The sequence below is a fragment of the Sinocyclocheilus anshuiensis genome, unplaced genomic scaffold, assembly GCF_001515605.1.
Source record: "Sinocyclocheilus anshuiensis isolate Anshui unplaced genomic scaffold, SAMN03320099.WGS_v1.1 scaffold1049, whole genome shotgun sequence".
Classification (NCBI taxonomy): domain Eukaryota; kingdom Metazoa; phylum Chordata; class Actinopteri; order Cypriniformes; family Cyprinidae; genus Sinocyclocheilus; species Sinocyclocheilus anshuiensis.
Window position 1 is genome coordinate 712,698 of NW_015557197.1, and position 22,798 is coordinate 735,495.

Sequence of the window (22,798 nt, forward strand, 5' to 3'; positions counted from 1 at the left end):
GGAACCGCATATGCATACAGTAAATACACAGATTTTTTTTCAGATCAGGTAATATTCCCTTCGATATTTAATCACTCAAATATGTTAATTCATTTTTTTTGCCCTGCTTTCCATTTAAAATATTTCGATACCACAGCAAAAATCACTAGCCAAAAATAAAAATCAATATAAAGTTTAAACATTATCAAAGACAAGTGACAGCCAGTAAATAAGAACAAATGAACAAATTACAAGTAATAGCACAATTAAATATAGGCTGTCCTATATTTCGCACATCGCGAACAGTGATCTTGTTCTGCCTGCTACGGTATTTTCTCCTCTTTGGGCCTGTTTACACCTGGTCATTTCATGCGTTTTCGCTGATCGGTGAGTGTTGCATTAGCGCAGTCTGACTAATGTCATATAGCCTATAACACGCTCTCACACGTTTATTATTTTAACATTTTGGGAGGAGTAAAATGTACATATGTGGTTTCAACAACCAGATGCATTTACACTTGTCCAGTTTTGTCTGGAATGCGGCCCAGACCACCTCCTGAAGTGGTTTGAGTGATCGGATTTATATCCGTCTCGAATGCGTTTCGGAGGGCATTTACACCTGGCCTTTTCACGATCGGTTAGCTATCCGATCAGACAAAATGCATGAAGTGACCAGGTGTAAACAGCCCCTTAGTGTCCGTCTTCAGTGTGGTGATATGGTTAACTACTGCCCCCTAGTGGGGGAGTGCGAGGCTTGAACAATAAAGTTGCATGTCATTATGTTCGTCTCACCTGGCTTGTTTTAACACAAAACTCGACAAATAGTCATCCTAACGCAACATGGTGTCAGAAGTTTGCACGAGAACGGCGTAGGAGGACATAAAGAGCCCTTTCGTCAAGAGTGTTGCATACAGCTCACGCTACTTAATGTGAAACTTCTGAGACGAGATCGTTCATCACGTGCAGAGAAGAGAGTTGCGGAATAAGAGAAAATGGATCGGTTTCAGGTACCGCCACCGCAAAAATTCGCCTTCTCAAAACCAGAGGAATGGCCAAAGTGGAGTAAAAGATTTGAAAGATTTAGAGTGGCATCTGGACTTGAATTACAGCCAGAAGAGAACCAAGTGAATACTCTCATTTATACAATGAGTGATGAGGCAGAGGACATCCTCACATCATTACGTCTCACATCAGAACAGCTCATTGAGTATAATACTGTCATAGAGAGACTGAATGAACACTTTGTTGTACGAAGAAATGTTATATTTGAACGTGCAAAGTTTAACATGAGACAGCAAGAAGCAGGAGAGTCTGCAGATAATTTCATCACAGCATTATATTGCCTGGCAGAGCATTGTGGATATGGACACTTATACACTGAAATGATTCGGGACAGATTAGTGGTTGGACTCAGAGATAAAAGACTGTCAGAACAACTTCAGATGGATCCCAAACTCACTTTAGAGAAGGCTGTCATACGCATACGCCAAAGTGAGCTGGTAAAAAAAACAGCAAGAGGAGCTGAAAGCCATTTTCAAAAGTGACACTGCAACAAATATTGACATTGTACATGCACAGCAAAGACCTTATAATAAAGGACGAGGCATGATGCAGAGTAAGAGGCCTGCTAGAATGACAGAGAAACAGACAGCATCAGAAAAGACCATTCCATGCAAGAGGTGTGGAAAAACTCCATCTCACAGCAAATTTCACTGCCCGGCAAAACAGGCATACTGCAACCTTTGTAGGAAAAAAGGGCATTATGCTAAAGTTTGCAGGTCCAGAGGCATAAGTGAAGTGAATATGAGCCACGAGGAACATGAGAGTGACATAGCATTCTTAGGCACTGTCAATACAGAGCAGAGTGATGCCCCCTGGCTGATAAAACTTAAAGTGAATGATTCAGATGTGCTGTTCAAAGTGGACATGGGAGCAGACGTCACTGTGGAGAGTATGAGATATCTCTAAAGCCAGATGCCAAGCCCTTTTCACTGTCAACTCCCCGTCGCATTCCACTGGCCCTAATGTCAAAAGTGAAACAGAAATTGGAACACATGGAGAATCAAGGTGTGATTACCAAAGTGGAATAATGCAGTAAATAGCGAAAGATACATTCTTCCTTCGGTGGAACACTCTCTGGGTCAGCTTATAGGAGCCAAAGTCTTTTCGAAATTGGACGCCAATTCAGGGTATTGGCAGTTTCCTCTGTCACAGAATTCAGCCCTTCTCACAACCTTTATTACCCCGTTGGGAAGGTTCTGCTTCAACCGACTTTGTTTTGGGATATCTTCAGCACCGGAACATTTCCAAAAGAGAATGTCACAGATGCTGGAGGGTCTAGAGGGTGTTCTGTGCCACATGGACGACATAGTGTTTGAAGCGTCCCAGACAGAACATGACCAACGTCTCTTTGCGGTGCTGCAAAAACTGCAAAAGGGCAGAGTGACTCTCAATCAGAAATGCGAATTCTCCAAGAGGAGTGTGAAGTTTCTTGGACAGATACTTGATGAGTCAGGAGTTTATGCAGATCCTGAAAAGGTTCGGGCAATCACACATATGACTGAGCCAACAAACACGAGCGAAATGCAGAGATTCTTGGGTATGATAAATCACCTAGGGAAGTTTTTACCTAACAGAGGAGAAAACAGCCTTTGAGAGATCTCCTGCAAAAAAAAAGAATATGTGGGCATGGGGAGAGCCACAACAGAAGGCTTTTGAGAACATTAAACAAGACTTGAGTACACCACCTGGGCTTGCTCTGTACGACCTGAAAGCACCCACAGTTGTCTCAGCAGATGCATCATCATATGGGCTGGGAGCTGTGTTGCTACAAATTCAAGGTGACAAACAGCTTAAACCCATAGCCTATGCATCAAGAGCACTGACAAACACAGAACGGAAATATGCGCAAATCGAAAAGGAGGCTCTAGCTGTCACCTGTGCTTGTGAGCGCTTCTCAGACTTTCTGGTGGGTCTTTCTTTTCACATAGAAACAGACCACAAACCCTTGGTACCTCTCCTTGGTTCTAAAAACCTAGATGAATTACCACCACGTATCCAAAGACTGCGTATGAGACTCATGAAATTCACTTACACTATTTCACACATTCCAGGGAAGAACATTGCGACTGCTGATGTCCTCTCCAGAGCACCTGGAGAAGAAGAAGGAGACAAACGGCAAAATGAAGAAGAGTTGAACCTGTATGTGAATTCAGTTGTCACAAGCTTGCCTGCTACTGAAAAGAGACTTCACGAAATTCAGCAACATCAGGAAGCTGATCCAGTTTTACAGCTGGTGAAGAAATACTCTCTTGAGGGCTGGCCAACCAAAAGAAGAGTTGAAGCCATGGTGCAGCCATACTTCCAATTTGCTGGGGAGTTAACGGTAGAAAATGGACTGCTGTTAAAAGGCTGTTGACTGGTAATTCCGAAATCTTTACAGAGTGATATCTTGGAAAAATTGCACACCGCAAACCAAGGTATAGCTAAGTGTCGAGAACGTGCTAAGCAATCAGTATGGTGGTCAGGTCTCAGTGCACAGCTTCAGCAAAAGGTGGAGAAGTGTGACATTTGTGCAAGCCATCGGAAGAACTTCAAAGAGACATTGATTCCCACTGAATTCCCTGAGAGACCTTGGACAAAGGTTGGAGCAGATCTGTTTCAGTGGAAGGACGATCAATACTTGCTGGTGATTGACTACTTTTGTGGAAATAGCAAAACTGTCATCAACAACTGCCGCATGCGTAGTAACCCATCTCAAAAGTATGTTTGCTCGTCATGGAATTCCTACTGAAGTGATGTCAGATAATGGCCCACAGTTCAGTGCAGAATACTTCAAGAAATTCGCTAAAGAGTGGGGTTTCTCTCACACAACGTCCAGTCCCAGATATCCACAAGCCAATGGGGAAGCTGAAAGGGCAGTGAGGACTGTGAAGGATTTTCTTAGCAAAGCAGCAGATCCATACCTTGCTCTTATGGAGTATCGGGCAACACCATTAGCCAATGGATATAGTCCTGCAGAACTGCTGATGGGCAGAAAGCTGCGAATGTCATTACGTTCATCTCACCTGGCTTGTTTTAACACAAAACTCGACAAATAGCCATCCTAACGCAACATTCAGCATCTCTGGCCTCTGTTAATGGCCGTTTACAGACTAAGTATAATAATAACGTAATATTTCCACACAAATAGCCATTGGGTAAATGATTACAGTGCAGTTTGTGTGCAAGCACGGAACAGAAGATAGTCTGAAATAAAACAAAAAATGTCCGGTAGATCGGTGCATCTGTTCTCCAGTGTATAAATTCAATATATATTAATCATTGTTAAAGCTACAAAGTTACTTGCCAGGATTAAGTATAATAATAACGTAATATTGCCACACAAATAGCCATTGGGTAAATGATTACAGTGCAGTTTGTGTGCAAGCACGGAACAGAAGATAGTCTGAAATAAAACAAAAAATGTCCGGTAGATCGGTGCATCTGTTCTCCAGTGTATAAATTCAATATATATTAATCATTGTTAAAGCTACAAAGTTACTTGCCAGGATGGGTATTTTGACATACTTTTGTATGTATTGGCCCGTTCAGGCGGCTCGCGTGTGTCAGAGATGCGGCTGTCTGTGCGCACGCTGTTCACACAGAACACAGCGCGCGAATACTGAAAGGAGTTGTCTTTCGAACCCAAATGCTTTTTAATGACTTGCATTTTTTAATTAACAAGTCTTAAAAACACATGCAAATGATAAAATGTCGTGCCGACGCTGCAGTGGCCCGATCGGGCAAGTGACAAATCCGTCTACTGTCCCGAATGTCTTTCATGCTGGCCCCGGGCCATCGGGCAGTCCTTATTGTCGAGCCCTGATATATATGTATATATGTGTGTGTGTGTTCCATATATGTTTAGATATTTTTAGTGGAAAAATGGTGGTTTGAATTTGCTCTGACCGTGCTGTATGATCCAGACTGAAGAGTAGAGGAACCAGCACTCTGGTGCGATCTCTTGTTCACATTGAGCCTGCTGTGAAGCTCCTGGTTTTCTCGGGTGAGGGCTTCAACACAACTCTGGAGGAGACTGTGGGCCTGCAGCCAGTGAGACTCCCTCTCCATCAACTGCTGCTTCAGAGATGAGATTTGCAGTCTCAGATCCTACATGCACAAAGATTTAAACATAACATATTAAGTATTTTTGGATGTATTCGCTATTGAAAAACCATTTAAGGATAAGACAGTATAAAAAAATCAACGTTTTGATTTCTTTCTTCAAGTGGTTCCATGAAGAAAATTAAACATCTATAAAACATTTCCACTTCACAAAAATAAAAATTTAAAAATTTTAAAAAAATTTAAAGTGGAAAAAGGTTAAAATGTTGTCCACATTAAAAAATGGTTATTTTCAGAACTATTTAGTGAAAGGTTCTTTGAGGAACCCAAAATGGTTCTTCTACGGAATCATTGTGAAAACCTTTTGGAACCTTTATTTTTAGTAGTACTGTATGTGAGAAACAAAAGTGGATTCTTACACATTGAGACATGATGTAAACTTGTCTAAAATGTCTTGTTGATTTTACCTGAGGTTCATGAAGTTCTTTCTTAAGCCTAAGCAAAGGCCTGCAGCCATCCTCACCAATAAAACCATGCTCTCCCATCTCGTCCCTAGTCAAATTAATGAATATGTGAATTCAGAGATAGAAACTTGAGATTGAGGGCTAGAGTAAAAGTCATATTATTATGTAAAATCATAATCTTTCTACAAAACCTGATTGGAGTATCTGGTTGCTCTTGTCCCATGCAATGAGTGGTGTCTTCCGAAGTAACTTTGACTTTTGGGAACTCCATTGTGAGGAGCTCAGAAGCAGAAGGTTGTCTAAAGTCACTGTCGGTCCCCCTTTCTTCTGTTTTTTTGGAGCAGTTAGCCATAGACCCTTCTAAGCTCTTAAGTTCAGAATCGCTGCTGAAGCTTGAAGAACTGGACATAGGAGTAGAAGTGTGATGTTCTTCATTAAATCGAGTCTCACTCGGGACGTCACTAGCATAGTCACCATCTGACAAATCCAGACTCTGATCTTTGTGATCCGTGTGCCTTGAGAGGTAATGAGGTAACGGTCGGTGAGACTGAGAGTTGGGTCCGTCCTCGCTGCTAGCACTGTCGTGAGAATCGCTAAGAGCCAGTGACTCCATCACCTCGTCAGTTAGATTGACTTCTTTATACGGATAACCACTCTGGCTGTGTAAACGGTAATTTGTAGTAAGACAATTTTTCTCAGGGATTTTGACAATGTGGTCATTAATTTGTTTAAAGCCGACACTTTCTTTGCTTTGTGCCAGAGCAGATCCACTTGGCTTGCTTCCATTGGTTTTACCATAATTCCTCAAGACTCCTACACTGTGCTTACTTTTAAGTGAGACTGCATTGTTATTAGCAGTCAAAGCTTTGACTTTCCCTTTGTTGGTTGATGATAAACCATCATCCTGTAGAGCAACGGTCTTCTTTAGAGGGTCTTCCACGGCAGATCTTTGGTCACAGAAGTTTCCTAAGCCCTTCAGTCCAGGACTGCTCCTATTTGGTATCTCTTTCTGATGAAATTCAGTGGGACGTATCGTCTTCTGACTGAGCTTTATTTGTGGACTAACAGAGCATCTCCTCTGGAGTTTTTGTGAGCAGTCCTTACCCTTCGTAATTCTAGATGTTCCTTCTCCTTTACGAAGGAAATTCCTCTTCTCTGCTCCTCTGATTTGTGCATTACTCTGGAAAATAGAGAGGATATTGCTTAGAACACACTTAAACTGTGTATAAGTTACTTTTTGAAGACTGCTCATACCTGAATCTCATGTTGGAGAATAGCTTGGTCTGTTTTGAGATGTTCTTCAACAAAATCTTCAAATGTTTTTGGCTATTCTCTCAGTCCTGGTCGAATAGGCCTGTGTTTAATAGATATTATTTAAAGCCTTTAAATGTGTACATTTCTTTTATTTACGCTAATGTTCAAAAGTTTGTGATCTGTAAGATATGAACATTTTTTGAAAGTCTGTTATGCTCATGAAAGCATGCAACAGTAACCTAATCTTGTGAAATATTAAAATTTTTAAAATGGGTCTTTTTTATTTTTTATATATTTTAAAATGTAATTTATTCCTGTGATTGCAAAGCTGAATTTTTTAGCAGCCATTACTGCAGACAAGAATTTCAGTTACATTAACCATAATCAATTTTATATCCATGGATATTGTTTGTTGTATGTTTGAATATTTGATCATTTGATGTATTGTTGAAACCTTGGTAATAATGAGAGGAATTTGTTGTTGCATGACCAGCAATGTATTAGTGTTTGATGATTTAGATTTGTAACTGATATTTTTGTTGTTCTTTTCTTTATAGTAATCACACCTTGATCCACATGTCGAGTCATTGATAAAGTAATTAATGGAACTTTGTGCATTCTCATCGATGTCCCACAGTGATTATAACTTTACTCAGCTTCCATGAAACTTCAAAACAGTCTGTTTTATAAATATATATTTTTGCATCATATAATACCTTTCCTCTGGGTTTGGTGGGAGACCTTGCCTCGATCCGAAAGGGCTAAGAGGACAGTCTTCTTGTGCAGGTTCTAAAGACTCTTCCTTAATAGGAGACAAGCGTCTGAGCTCTGCTGATGGTGCAACATCTGCAATGCAAATCGAAATCTCATGTAATATTATCACCAAACATAAATGAGGTAACCCGAACTTCAAGGAACAAATGTAATGCAATTCATTTTTCCAACATTATGCAAGATATAGTCTTAAAAGTGAACGTCTGCATGGTTAAGAATACTGAACTACTGTAAAAATCAGCTTGTTGTGGAAATGGGAGGCATGGCAAATCTTTTAAACAGGTCATGTCCTTTTGCTAAAAAAGGCAATATTTGCCCCTCAGCTAATTTTCTTCACAAAAACCCTTCAGTCTACTCAGGCCTGTCTGGACAAGCCACTAAATAGTCCTAATATACAAACTAAGGTGTTTAAGACAGAAGCCATCAATAACCATCACATTTTTTAGTGTACATTTGTTATAACTTGCACAGTAAAGTCAACACACCCCACAATTGTACTGCCAGAATATGCTCTGCTCTCATGAGATATGATTTTGCAAATACACATGACTATATATATGTCTTTAGCTGCTTTTTTAAAGTGTGCATAAGCTTTGTCCATTGTCCATTATCAGTGAGGCTCACCGAGTGCTCTATAAAAGATTTAAACATTAGTTGTCTTTGATGACGGCCTTTTTTTCACAGCAGTTCGTGACTTCAGGCATTTACTATAGCTTCTCAACAGGTACAGACTTGAATGCTCTAGCAGAGGAAGTGCTTTGCCTTCAGGTCTGAGCAGCTTTAAAATGCTCTGCTTTGGTAGAACAGACGTTCACAGTTGTGTCGTCTACTTACATTAGAAATCACTTTGGACCCGGAATCAAAATTTGGAGAATATGGACAACTCCATACAGCCAACACCGGACAACATCGACACAAACTGTCAGGAGAACGTCGACCAAAACCGAGCGCTGTATATTTTCTACACTTCTGTGGTAATGCTGGAGTTCATCTTGGGTCTCCTGCTGAACATTACAGTTATCCATCTCTTAATCTTTAAGCTCAAGTTCTGGAAATCTAAGACCATTAACATTTTCCTGTTCAATCTGGCCCTGGCTAATATTTTGTTGCTGATTGGATTGCCCGTAAAGGCATATAACTTTCAGCAATGCAGTGAACAGAAAGTAGTGTGCAAAGTACAGCTCTTTCTGCAGTTTCTCAACCGAGGAGCCAGCATCGCCTTCCTGACGGTCATCTCCATTTATCGATATATTAGCGTGGTCCATCCTGAGAAGAGGAAAGTTCTGAGGATTTTGAAATGATCGCCTCAGATTTCTGTATTCATCTGGGTGCTGCTGGGAATTTTGACCATTCCGGCCATGTTGCAAAGTTTTATCAGATGCAACAGCAGTGAAAAAGATGAGAAACTCAGCCCCATTGTTCTACTGAGGGAAATTGTGTTTTTTACTCAGATTTTCATCCCCTTTTTTGTTCTTGTGTACTGCTCTATACAGATTATCAAAAGACTCAAACAGAAGTCGGTGGGCGACAAGACTAAACTCTGGAGAGTGATGTTCCTCGTCACTTCGGTGGTTCTCATCTTTGCTGTCTGCTTCTTGCCATATGCCTTTACAAGAGCGGTGCAACTAAAGATCAGTGGGCTCGTGATGAAAGAGGAAAAAGTTACTGTCGTTAAACTGTACGATGGGCTTGTTTGTCTCTCTTATCTGAACTGTCTGCTGAATCCGATCCTGTACTGCCTGAGCAGCAGTAAATTTAAGAAGCTGTATATATCAATATATCTTCCCTTCCTGCTGGAGAAGGAGCAACCGGAAAGTTCAGAAGATACTGCAGATGACTGAACTAAGTAAAAAACAAGATGCTTCGAAAAGGATGTTGAAATTGGTTTCTTGCAATTGCATTTTGCTTAAACATTTTGAATAGTAAATGGGTAGTTGACACATACAGTATCATGTCTAAGATTTATTTATTTTTAAAATGTTTCTTTTAAAAAAAAAAAATAAAAGTCTGGATTTTAGGTTAAAATTTTTAGGAATGTATAAATTGCAGAAGTGTATGTTTTAGGCACTGTGACCATTTTAAAATCACATTTGTTTTCTGCATTCTAGTTCATTTTAAACGGCCCTGCGGTGTGACAGATGTACAAATAGTCCAATGCATAAAAATGTCAAAACAATTAGCTATATGCTTTTAAAAGTAGTTTTAGATGAAGTAGCATGTCACACTGCAGCATGTCAATTCATTTTTAATTCACCTCCTGTTTACGCGTCTTGCTTATATTGGACTTTCTGATGTAGATTTGTAAATGTGACTCATGATTTGTAGTCTGGAAACTGGAAACGTATGATTTAAGAAACTTTTCTGTCAGGCACAGAGGATGAAATGTGCAAAATTTCATGTTTTCATTTTTTGCGCATGTATAATTATGATTGGACTATTGATATGTAGAGAACATGGTATCTCAAATTGAATTTTATTCCCACACTATTGTAAAAATACATTTTTCTAAAGAGCATAAAGATAAGGGACTTCTTGATTCTTACCATTGGTGTTACTAGTTGCCAGAGTCTCTGACTCATTCTTAATCGCACCAGAATATGTGGCTTTGAATGAGCCTATCTTGAAGGCATCTAAATTCCCAGTAGAGTTGAAGGGATCAGCTTCTGAAAAGCTCAGAGGTGTCTGGACTTGCCAGTGCGCTAAGAAAGCGGGAGATAAAATCTGTCCTGAAAGAGAAAGTTCTGTAATGAAGAAAAAGAGTGGTGCATTTACCATACAGTGTAAAATACACTGCATTTGTAGTGATGGTGGGTAAAACTAAAAAAAAGAGTAATGCTCATGTCACAGATATAATCACAGATTAAAACTGTCATTTGCATATCTTCTTGTAAATATAATTTGAATAAGAACTACAACATTTTAGAATTGAAAAATTGAAATGATGCTTTTCTCAATAACATAACCATCATAACTTTACCTTTAATTAACCTTATTATGTAAGAGTTTCTCCTAACGTACCTGGACTGATAAGAGAGAGCAATGCATTCTGTTCCTGTAAAACCCTCTGCAACTGCTTCACTTGAAGCTGAAGGATAATTTTGTCATTTTGGCCTGGATTCTGTTCGGAAAGTGATATGATCAGATGTAAAAATCAAAATTTGTATCGAGATAAAAAAAAAAAGAAAGGTTACATCTACATCTACTGTATATTAGCTAACAGCTAGGGCATAGGTTTGATTTTGAGATTGGTGCAGACATAACAGCAGATGACACTTCTTTCCCCCATCTAACTCAACAGTAGCTAAATTGCTCTGGATTAATTACAGAGGATGTGTGAGAAAAACATAGACTTGGCAGATTAGGATGGGATTCAAATCACAAATATGTCTGTGAAACACAAATTTCTCTAATGACCTCCTGGAAAACTAGACCTGTACGATACTACTACCGGCATAGCTCGCTAGTTTTATGACATTAACTGAAATAAATAAGCACAAAAAGTGTGATTTTTTTTTTTTACAAATATCCATATTTCCATTCCAAAGATAACTGCTTTCCACGTCGAAACATCCAACAAAAAACTATGAACATGTTCAGGTGAGGTAACTTACTGCTAACTAGTGAAACATTCCATTAATACGAGCTGAACCTCAAAGTTATATGGAAATATTGTGCATTATGATTGAGTTTGTTGCTTAATTCACTGTATTTTAAATGGTTTGATCATGGCAATTCAGTTGGTGACAGTTCCATAGGAAATAAGTTGAAAGCATCCAGTCATCTCATTTGAGTAATGTTAAATTTATCAGTGTATATTGCAAAAAAAAAATTTGAGAAATCATTGTTTTATCTGATTGTATTAGTCTGTATAGATTGAAAAGAGCAAAAGGGAGAAGCAGATGAGCACAAAACAGCTAGGGTAAAAGTTTAATTTTACATTTGTGGCAACATACACTCTTAAAAATAAAGGTGCATAAAAGGTTCTTCACAGCGATGCCATAGAAGAACCATTTTTGGTTCCACAAAGAACCATTCAGTCAAAGGTTCTTTAAAGAACAATCTCTTTCTTACCTTTTATAATCTGAAGAACCTTCTTTCGCCACAAAGAACCTTTTGTGAAACTGAAAGGTTCTTCAGATGTTAAAGGTTCTTTATGGAACCACAAAAAAGATTCTTCTATGGCATCATGAAGCACCTTTATTTTTAAGCGTGTAACAGCAGACAACACCCCACTTCCCGTCCAACTACCCCAACATTTTCGCATTTATTTTGCATACATGTTTCATCTAAAGTTTATTGCTATGGTAGCCAACATACTCATAATTAAAAAAGAGAGTTAATAAACCAAAACACTAATAAACAACTAACAAACTAATAACAACACCATCTAAAGGTGGTATTGAGACAGCTGATTACTTTGTAAACGTGGCTTCATCTCCCTCTCACACCTGCAAATTTCAACCTGCACATTATTTACTGACGATTCTAAAGGACACATTCAGAATTAATCATGCTCACTAACTAATAAACAACAAATGTACAAAAAAAAAAGCAAAAATCTCGAGACTAACCTCCTGATGGTATCTTTGAGACATATGTTGGGCAGGTTGGCAGGCGGCTCTTCCCATTTCAGATCTCTGCTGTTCTTTAAGCGTCTCCTAATTCACAGACTGAGATGGGAAACCGGGTTCAGATTCACTCATTTGACGTAGCTGGCAGCTCGGCTGGTTTCTCTCATGATGCTGGACAACAGAGCAGACAGATTGAAGGGTCCCCCAAATAGTCTCATACGGGTTTCTACCGCAGTTCGGTTTTGGGGTATTTCTGCAGACATTGCCCTCAAGTTTGACTGTAGAACTTTGGGGGAAGAGGTTTTTGTTTGATTGTTGATATGAAATCTCTATCAGTTATCATTACAACAGTAGTTAGGGACAAAAAAAATCAAAGTGAAATCAATATAACCCTAACAAATCTTAAGATGTCACAGCCTTGAACAACTGTATACAACAAAACTGAAATGACAAAATGAATAATGCAATCTAATCTGCAATTTAAAGTCAACAAAACTACAATTTACCTTGATCAATTCTTTAATCTGATTAAAGCAAGTGTACACATGCATAGATTTGTACAGCAATGCATACTCTACACCCAACAGCTTCAACTGGAGTAGTTATAGTAACTGTAAACAGTGGACGCTGATACCAGATTGAAACGCCAAACCTTGATTGCTTTCTACTGTTTTTCTGAATGGGGGTAGAGTGAGGAAAACAAGCGTAACTAGTGTTTTGTCCTATTACACTATTTGCCTATGTTGGTTACAATTGCTCCATTTTCCCTTCAGCTCAAATCTTGATCACACTAGTTTTTCTCATGGTTGCTTGGCTCAGTGTTCACAATTGCAAAATTAGGCTGTTCTGTTTGTGTATTGAGTTAGCGTAGGACGGCTCCTGTTTTCTCAGTTGATAATTAACTTGATTTGTGACATTGATGAGAATATACTTTTTAAAAGGATTGAATTTATACATAATTGTATTTTTTTAAATGCTAAATTAAATACACTATTGAGTTTTCTGGGTCTCAAGAACGAGCAGTTTGTTTAATCAGTGGCCTAATAATTAAAGACTTTATCTGCATGTCCTTTTATCTCTATATCTCATTGTTTTTTAAATGCATTTTTTTAGTACCAAACTATCTTAATGTCAAGTACAACCAGTGATGTTGATCACATAAAAAGTCCAGCTCTCATAAATCATGTGATCAGAAAGAGTAATGGTGGGTTCAAACAACACACTGATCGACAAACACATCTTGACCTGGTCCATGTCCTTGTTAGGACAATGATTGACTGATGAGTGACGGCCCTGTGATGTTTGTTGTACTGACATGCTTAAAAGATTGAAAACCTCTCAAAGTCCCTGCCTGTCAATTCTCCGACATGGAGATTCACAAAGCAGTTCTTTTAGTTGGTCTCTTCCTTTTTACAGGTAAGCCAAAAGATATTTATTTATAGCGCTTAATTATAAGACTATTTCTTCTATGCTATAGATAATAAAATGAACCGACTAAAACCTATAATTAATAGCATTTATTTGTATATGATTGATATGATCATGTTAATTCCCTTCAGATTTCCTCAGGTGCCACAGCGAAAGCACAGGTAAGAAGATCTGCTCATCTGCAAATGTGTTCAGTTTATGCTTTCATACAAAGAGTTCTGTTGATCTAGTTTGAAATCTTTATATTTTAGAAGTTCATCAATACTAATAAATCATGTGTTTGTGACTTGAAACTCAGTTGATCCTTTTCCCCATCTTTTCTCATTCTGCAGATGTTTTGGAAGCATATATAAAAACAGATGGGGCCTGGATAGTGAAATTACCTAAAAGTCAATACACAGCAAAAACGGTGGAAGATTGTGCCGTCAAGTGTAACAAAGAGACTTCTTTTACATGCAGGTGCAAGTCAGACCATAACAAAACTCTCAAAACATATTCTGCGGTACTAGACTGATCTAATGTCAACAAGTGAGGCTTTATTCCAATCTATAATGATTAAATATATGTGTATGCATTTGTGTATATGTGCTTTGCAGGTCCTTTTTATACCACGAAAAAGATCAGGATTGTGTAACATTACCTGCCAACTCGAAAACTGATCTAATACTGCGAAGAATGAGTGCTGCCCTCTATGAGAAAAAGGGTACGATTTTATAGCCCAGTCTATTTTATTACTTTACAGATTTGAAGGTTTAATAACAGATGATGTTATGAAGGACCCCCTAAAATAATTTCAGCATGCATTACTACCTTTTAAATCAGCTTTAAGTACATTACGAATTTTAAGAAACCTGCAATGCTTTTTCAAAAGTCTAGCTGAGTTAATATATAATCCAGATTTATCAAAGTGTAGTTTGGTCCATGTAAGTAAACAAAGTGAAGAGGATTATCTAAAAATCTATCGTCCAGTGAGGGGTTGCTTTTTTTTTTTAAGTGCAAACGAATCAAGTACTGTCTAGGTTAAACAATGAAATGTTTCAATTTTGGGTGGCTTGAAATATTCCTGATGGATGTTGTCTTAAACATTCTGTAGATCAGTGGTTTTCAGATGGTGCTTCAGGACCAAGATTTTACATTTAAAATCCCGTAGTGATCCAACACACTACCAAAATTATGCTTAAAAAACAAGAGTTATTGATATTGTCAAACTGCATAAGACCATCTAACTAGACTAACACAACAAAAATAGATCCATAAACAGCAGAAGTGTGATTTATAATGTTAACGCTTGGCTATTATATGGAAGATGAAACATTGGGCCAAAATACTGAGTGTGTTTCATTTTTTTGACATTTTTGAACACTCTGATATTGACATTAATTGATACAGGAAGATACAGGAGATCTGTTTTTGTGTCACAGACAAACCTTTTGAGAACCACTGCCCTAGCGGGCCATAAGAATGTACAGTAACTACCAATAAGAAAACTGCCACATTATCATATGAACATATATCATATATCAATGTCATTAGTAAATGAAATGAGCATACTAGCTTAAAACACAATGAATGTGTTTTTAATATGTTGTAATGAATGCACTGAATTCCTTCTTACAGAGTACTTACTGGAATGCGTGAATGGTATTGGCATGGACTACAGAGGGACAAAATCCAAGACAAAATCAGGAAAAACATGTCAGCGATGGGAGGGAACTTTCCCTCATGTGCCAAAGTATATCTCCTAATTTGACTTTTTCATTCATAATGCAATAAAAGAGAAAACAGCTACAGGAAATATAAAAACTACAGTGGGCAGCTAATTAATGTAACTTTCCACAGCATAACACCAAAGACACATCCAAAAGCTGACTTGGAGTCAAACTTTTGCCGAAACCCGGATGGAGATCAAGGGGGTCCCTGGTGCTATACCACAGATCCAGGGAAACGATGGGAGAACTGCAATATCCAAGATTGCACAGGTACATTTAGTGAACAAACTGCTAAATAGTGGTGGGATATCATACTGATGTGTAAATCTCATGCAAAAGTTATTCCAACTAGCCTGCTCACTCTGAAGAGCATTGAAAGTGAGCACTCTGAAGGAAGCACTCCCACTTTCTCTTTTCTCCTTTATGCAGTGCTTGGTTAAAAAAAAATAAAGAACCTGAATTGAATTCCCTGGTAATCACAACAATAATAATCATCTCAGGTATTAAAATGAAACGAGAAGATGTGCTACCCAGAATCATGTGATCATAAACAAGAAAATTATTTATTGGAAATGTCCTTTCACTAACAACTTGGTGGATAAGCCTTTCATAAAGGGATTTAGTTGCTCACTTTCACTCAGAGCAACACTTTTAAGGTAAGTACAAGGATGCAAAAGCACAATTTGGGATTGACCCTTGAATCTGCTCTTAAATATTTGCAGAGGAATGTATGCAGTGCAGTGGAGAAAACTACAGAGGCAAGATCTCCACCACTGCTAGTGGATTTACCTGCCAGCGCTGGGACTCTCAGAAACCCCAAAACCATGGTTACATCCCTTCAGCGTGAGACATTATCCTTTATAGCACAAATGGGATGTGGTCTATTTTGTGCATACTTTGACTGTGGTCTGTCGTTTGTAGCCTTCCTGATAAGTACTTGGAAGAGAACTATTGCAGGAACCCCGATGGAGAGCCCAAGCCCTGGTGTTTTACCACTAGTCCATCTAAACGCTGGGAATCTTGCAACATTCCTCGATGCAGTAAGCAATGTTCTTGTCAACCCGAAACGGAAGTGATTAGTTCATCATTAACTGGTCATTGTTTTCTTGTAGCAACTGAACCACCCACAATTGTACCGGAGCTTACCTGTGCAAATGGAGAAGGTAGCTCTTACAGGGGCACCATTGCGGTGACAGTCTCAGGAAAAACTTGCCAGGAATGGTCATCCCAAATTCCCCACAAGCATTCTAAAACTTCAGAGAACTACCCATGCAAGTAAGCATCAACATGATGGCCTTGAGGGACGCTGAGGTTTTGTTTAAGGGTTCAAACCCTACACGTGGAGGACCACCTTTGTGCCAAGTAACTAATCAAGGTGTTCTGGATTACTTGAAAATTACAGGCAGGTGTTGGAGCAGGGTCAGAACTGAACTCTGCAGGACAAGGCCCACTTGAACTAGAACAGGAGTGTCCATTTCTGCTCCTGAAAGGCCACTGTCCTGCAGAGTTTAGCTCCCACCCAATTTTAGCCTGAACCAGTTTATCAGTCTTCAGGATTACTAGAAATATCCAGGCAAGTGTCTTGAAGCTAAACTCTGCAGGACAGGACCCTTTAGGAGCAGGGTTTGACACAGTTGAAGAACCAAAGAGAAAGGCTCCTTCAGGGTAAAACGATTACATTTATCTTGCCCCCGAATGCCACTAAAATTTGTTTCCATCCTAGAGGCCTTGATAAGAACTACTGCAGAAACCCTGATAATGAAAGAAGTCCATGGTGTTACACCACAGATCCTGAGACCCGCTGGGAGTACTGCAGTGTACCTAGTTGTGGAGATCAGCCTAGACCTGGTCTGTGTTGAAGGAGCCATTACAAAACCTTATCTCATTAAATGTAGATTTTGGTGTCTTTTCTTCATTATTTTCCTAAGAACTGGTAAAAGAGCCATGTACTATAACCTAAATATGTGATTTGCAGAGGAGCCGGTGATCCCTGTGGGTGAGGAATGTTATGAAGGTGATGGAAGCTCCTACCGCGGTGTCATGTCAGAGACTGTCAGTGGAAAGAAATGCCAGTTCTGGACATCTATGGAACCTCATCGACATTCCAAAACACCTCAGAATTTCCCGAAAGCGTAAGACGCTATACTGAATTCCATCATCTTGAACAGTTGCAACCTTTAGCTCCACTCATTTCTCCTCTGGCTGCTGTCATGATTTCGCCCATCATGCAGAGATCTGAGGAGAAACCTGTGCAGAAACCCAGATGGTGACCGAGCCCCTTGGTGTTACACCACAGATCCCTCAGTTCGGTGGGAGTACTGCAACATTGAGCGGTGTGACAACAAGCCCAACACACAGGAACCCCCTATCAATCCAACAAAACTAGTCCCAACAGACACTTCTGAGGAAACAGGTTTATCCATCTGCAAGCTAACAGATTATATCAAAGGTCAAGTGTGCCATAGTACTGTCTAAGGGAGGGTGTGACTTACAATGTGCTTGGATTCTTTTTGCAAGATTGTAAGGTTGGAAATGGAGCAAGTTACCAGGGTCCCACATCCAATACTATAACAGGAGTGACCTGCCAAGCATGGAGTTCTATGACCCCCCATCAGCATGCCAGTTTTACCCCTGAAACCCATCCAGACAAGGGTCTAGAGTCGAATGTAAGTCTATGCAGAATTTCAGACATTTTTGAGGGCGATGACTCAAATTTTAACAGTTTTTACTTGGTTACTCTGTTAGCAATGCAGAAACCCAGACAATGATGTGAATGGACCTTGGTGCTATACAACAGATCGAAATAAGAAGTGGGATTACTGTCAGATCCCAGACTGCGGTAACAATTCTTGATATTCCTTTTGGAAATGTTTAACTCCAAAGGCAAAAGAAATTCCTGGATGCTAATTGCTGATACCGGGGCTTAAATACAAAAATTCTTGCTATGTAAATGATACATGACATGCATATTACTTTCTAACCAGATGGCCTGAAATGCGGACAACCAGCAGTAAAACCCAAGCGGTGCTTTGGGAGGATTGTTGGGGGATGTATTTCCAAAGCACACTCGTGGCCTTGGCAGATCAGTCTTAGGACCAGGTACACAAATAAGCTACCTTTCTCTACCCCTGTACTAGGCAGAAATTATATTGTAGTTATTAACAATCATTTTCTGCCATACCAGAAGCAAAATTCATTTCTGTGGTGGAACGCTAATTGATGCCCAGTGGGTCCTAACTGCAGCTCACTGCCTAGAGAGGTAAGTGACTTTAATTTGAAGGCGCAAAAAGTGAATTTGGTCAATATTTAGGAGTACAAAAGTGCAGTGGTTCTTGCTCTGCTTCTGGGAATCCACAACCCTGTACATTTCATTTGTCTGTGGACTTCTAAACTGGAGTTGACAACCATGCACTGCACTAGCATATGTGACCTTGAAGCTCCAAACAGACATGGAATAAAAACCAACTCTTAATGGGGTCTTCATACAGTTAAATGTGATCGTACGATTATGCAGGTCTGAGAGTCCATCTGCCTACAAGATCGTGCTTGGAATCCACACAGAGCGTGCAACTGAATCATCAAAACAGGAGCGAGACGTTTCTAAGATTATTAAGGGACCAGCTGGAACTGACATTGCTCTTCTCAAGTTGGACAGGTTAGTCTCCTGTTGCATTGCCACTGCAAATCAAATAACACACTGTAAATCTGGTGAAGTCTGTAATATTTTAGAAGTTTAATACCCCAACACTAAAAAATTCCCCAGCACTGACTGACTTTTGAAGCTGCAGTCTAGTCTAATATAGCAACCTAATTTTATTTATAATGACATTAAGACAACAAACTCATGACTGTATCCGATTTTAGGCCTGCATTATTAAACGATAAGGTAATGCCTGCTTGCCTACCAGAAAAGGACTACATTGTGCCAAGCAATACTGAATGTTATGTAACAGGCTGGGGCGAGACACAGGGTAGGTTACTTTAATAAGTACATACAGCTAAATGGATGATTTATCTTTACCATTTAAATACATTTTTAACATAAAAAATCTATTATTTATTATAATAAAAGATTTCATAGCTTCAAGCCTTTCTATTTCCTAGGAACTGGTGGAGAAGGTTTCCTGAAAGAAACCGGCTTCCCTGTAATTGAGAACAAAGTCTGCAACAGTGCATCATTTTTGAACGGCCGTGTGAAGGAGCATGAGATGTGTGCAGGAAACATAGGTGGTGGAACGGACAGTTGTCAGGTAAGAGACCTATTTAGGTTTTCTAGATTCAGTGACTTAATTTGCTCAATTCCAAATCCTAGTGAGCTGCCTACCTAGACAGTGTTTTTAGGCATAATCATGAATACGAACATAAGTAGCCTTATAAAGTGCCTCACTTGGTCAAATTACAAGGAGGAATTGCATACATTTGTCACTGATAAAGCAATCTATTCGGTACTAAATAGTTCCATTCTATACAAAATATAACCAAATGTTTGCATATGCTATGAATTTTGTGCACTTGTTAGTGTAGAATCGTTAGCTTAGCAGCATACTAATATCCAGTGTTGGGGAAATAACGCGAGTTATTACGAAAAAGTAATGCAAAAGTACTGTAACACATTACATTACATAAAAAGTAACTAAGTAAAGTAATTAGTTACTTTTTATAGAGTAACGCAATACTGTAATCATGCATTACTTTTAAAAATAACTTTCCCCAACACTGCTAATATCTGACTATTGCAATATTAGGGTTTTGAGTCTCAAGTACTTCATGTGAGGAGCGCTATTTGTGTGGGATGCTTGAGGATTGGAACAGAGCCATTGATCTAAACTAAAGGAATGATTTACCCCCCAAAAAATAATATTACATTACAATCATTTACTCAACCTGTATAATTTTTCACAAATGAGATTTAAGATCTACAGCAGACTGAGCAGAGTGACAGATTTTAAGTGAATAACAACCTAAATTGCGACCTGTTCCTCACACTCATTTAGGGTGACAGCGGTGGGCCTCTCGTCTGCTACTCACAGAACACCTTCGTCCTTCAGGGAGTGACGTCATGGGGTCTTGGCTGTGCTAATGCCATGAAACCTGGAGTGTACACCCGTGTCTCCAAGTTTGTCAATTGGATAGAACGCAGCATGAAAGAAAACTGAGAATGGATTAGTCGAAACATAAGCAAATTTAAGTGTATAACTAAGAATGTAATAACGAATATGTTATTGATTCATAAGCTGTTTTGAGGTTAAGTAACACACCCTGTTCAGAAGTTCAGCCCACTGTTAGTCTGTACACTTATATGCACAATCCGGATGTGTTCCGATTTGAGCCAATTCCAAGTGATCATGTTTTATTACAGAACTCTTCAAAGACCTTCAAATGTAATCAGATCTAATATAAAAATGTTTTCCTACATTAAAGGGGCGGTAAACATCTTTCGAGAAAGTCTCTTTATTTCTCTTTATTTTGCTGTTACAGTGACAATGCAATGTTCAAACCCTAATAAGTGACAGAACAAATAAGTACAATAACATTTACTATTAGCATGAATAATTTAAGCCAACATTTTAAAACATACATACTGTAGATATTTTACGGAGTTATTTTTTATTTTTTAAATAAACATTTTGGTCAAAAAATTTATTTTAAAAATGTAAAATTAAAACAACTAAGAGAGAAAACAAATACAGTAACTAGTAACGTCTGAGAACAATAATTACAGCTCGGAACAATTAATGGTCCTTTGAACTTTTTTTTTTGTTGCTTGATTACCTATCAAGCAAAACTTGTTGATCATTGAGAAACTGATTTCAGTTAGTATATTTTGATCAAATCCTCAATAGAGAAGGGATAAGTAACATCACTTAATAATAAAGTTAAAGAGGTTGATGTTTTCTGTCTCAGCTCAATCAGACGGCTGTAACTTCTTTGTTCGATGTCACATCAGAGGGCAACAAATTCTCTAGCTGTTGACTCTTCAGCTGGTTTTCTCTGTTTCTGCATGTACAGTTCACATTAGTGTAGAAACGTTTAAGGTGACAAAGGTTACCATGGCGTACATGTGCAGGGAGTCAAACCTCACCTGTTTGGACATTCGATGTCATCAATGGTTTCTGGAAGAGGCACACCTTTGGTTTCAGGTAACAGCAGAACTAGTCCACCGGCCACAAACGCAAGAGCACCTGTGAGAGAGAGCGTTCACTTCAACAGCCTCACACTGCAACTAGAACATACTCAACATCACAACATCATGGCCAAGGGTGACATCTGTTTGTTTATTTTTGAGGGGCACCAGTGAAAGTCAAGCTTGGACATGACCAAAGGAAAACCTTTTCAATATTAGTTTCTGTATAGTGTGCAGAGGGGAGCAGGTTTCAGATGCTGCAATAATATACAGTATACTTTGGAATAAACGAAGCAAAACTTCAACTGAATTTGATTGGAATCCATGTAGAAATGTTTATCCGATGGGTCAAGGTTTGTTTGGATAGCATTACCATGCTAGCCCCTGGTGGTAGATGCTATAACTACACCACTGAGGAAGCAAAAACATAAATACGTAAATAGTGTATATCTAGTATTAATATATCCATACATTAATACATACTTCGCTTTGCCAGTGGCCATTTTTGCAGACAACCTTTTTAACAAGTAACTTTTTAAACAAGTAACAAATTACAGATTTAATATATAATATATATTAAATAATTTTGTAATATTATAGTGCATTTACCATAGGCTATAAATAATTATAAATACATGCTTTTAAAAATATAAAGATACTGTATTTTAGTATGCCTTTTCCAATTTTTTTAAGTAACATAAAACACAAATTATTATATAATACTATATACGCTGAACAAAATTATAAACGCAACACTTTTGTTTTTGCCCCCATTTTTCATGAGCTGAACTCAAAGATCTAAGACTTTTTCTGTGTACACAAAAGGCCTATTTCTCTCAAATATTGTTCACAAATCTGTCTAAATCTGTGTTAGTGAGCACTTCTCCTTCAATAATCATGCTGTCTAATCAGCATCTTGATATGCCACACCTGTGAGGTGGATGGATTATCTCAGCAAAGGAGAAGTGCGCACTAACACAGATTTAGACAGATTTGTGAACAATATTTGAGAGAAATAGGCCTTTTGTGTACATAGAAAAAGTCTTTGAGTTCAGCTCATGAAAAATGGGGGCAAAAACAAAAGTGTTGCGTTTATAATTATGTTCAGTATATATAACATTTTAATATTACACAAAGATAACCCGAGTAAATAAAAAATGCAGTTTTGAAATGATGATTTCATTTATTAAGGGAAAGAAGCCGTCCAAACCTGCCTGGCCATAGGTGAAAAAGTAATTACCCCCTAAATCTAATAACTGGTTGTGCCACCCTTTGCAGCAACAACTGCAATCAAGCGTTTGTGATAACTGGCAATGAGTCTTTCAAATCACTGTGGAGGAATTTTGGCCCACTCTTCTTTGCAGAATTTTTTTAATTCAGGCCCATTGG

The 22,798-nt window shown here is 38.6% G+C and overlaps 3 protein-coding genes and 1 pseudogene across 3 annotated transcripts in view; 2 read left to right on the top strand and 2 right to left on the bottom strand.

Moving 5' to 3' along the window:
• The window catches only part of LOC107678817 (centromere protein J-like), a 14,841-nt pseudogene extending 3,810 nt beyond the window's left edge, over positions 1–11,031 (bottom strand).
• LOC107678862 (12-(S)-hydroxy-5,8,10,14-eicosatetraenoic acid receptor-like) lies at positions 8,300–10,095 on the top strand. The gene is made up of 2 exons (XM_016474287.1): positions 8,300–8,551; positions 9,071–10,095. Exons 1-2 carry the CDS (start codon positions 8,453–8,455, stop codon positions 9,416–9,418), a joined length of 447 nt encoding a protein of 148 aa, XP_016329773.1. The 5' UTR covers positions 8,300–8,452; the 3' UTR covers positions 9,419–10,095.
• Positions 11,032–13,466: 2,435 nt separating the features above from the next.
• LOC107678850 (plasminogen-like) lies at positions 13,467–20,493 on the top strand. The gene is made up of 20 exons (XM_016474276.1): positions 13,467–13,564; positions 13,708–13,737; positions 13,909–14,035; positions 14,173–14,279; positions 15,194–15,308; positions 15,416–15,555; positions 16,008–16,128; positions 16,207–16,325; positions 16,398–16,560; positions 17,009–17,133; positions 17,261–17,417; positions 17,517–17,698; positions 17,803–17,951; positions 18,031–18,124; positions 18,270–18,384; positions 18,470–18,544; positions 18,800–18,940; positions 19,150–19,256; positions 19,390–19,535; positions 20,280–20,493. The coding sequence occupies exons 1-20, from the start codon at positions 13,516–13,518 to the stop codon at positions 20,439–20,441; spliced, it is 2,424 nt and encodes an 807-aa protein (XP_016329762.1). The 5' UTR covers positions 13,467–13,515; the 3' UTR covers positions 20,442–20,493.
• Positions 20,494–20,945: 452 nt separating this feature from the next.
• LOC107678851 (solute carrier family 22 member 2-like) overlaps positions 20,946–22,798 on the bottom strand; it is a 9,252-nt gene continuing 7,399 nt past the window's right edge. Inside the window, exons 10-11 of the mRNA XM_016474277.1 lie at positions 21,368–21,467; positions 20,946–21,282 (exon numbers count right to left, since the gene is read on the bottom strand). Coding sequence (XP_016329763.1) covers positions 21,195–21,282; positions 21,368–21,467 — 188 coding nt within the window. The 3' untranslated portion in view covers positions 20,946–21,194. The remainder of the gene's footprint in view (positions 21,283–21,367; positions 21,468–22,798) is intronic.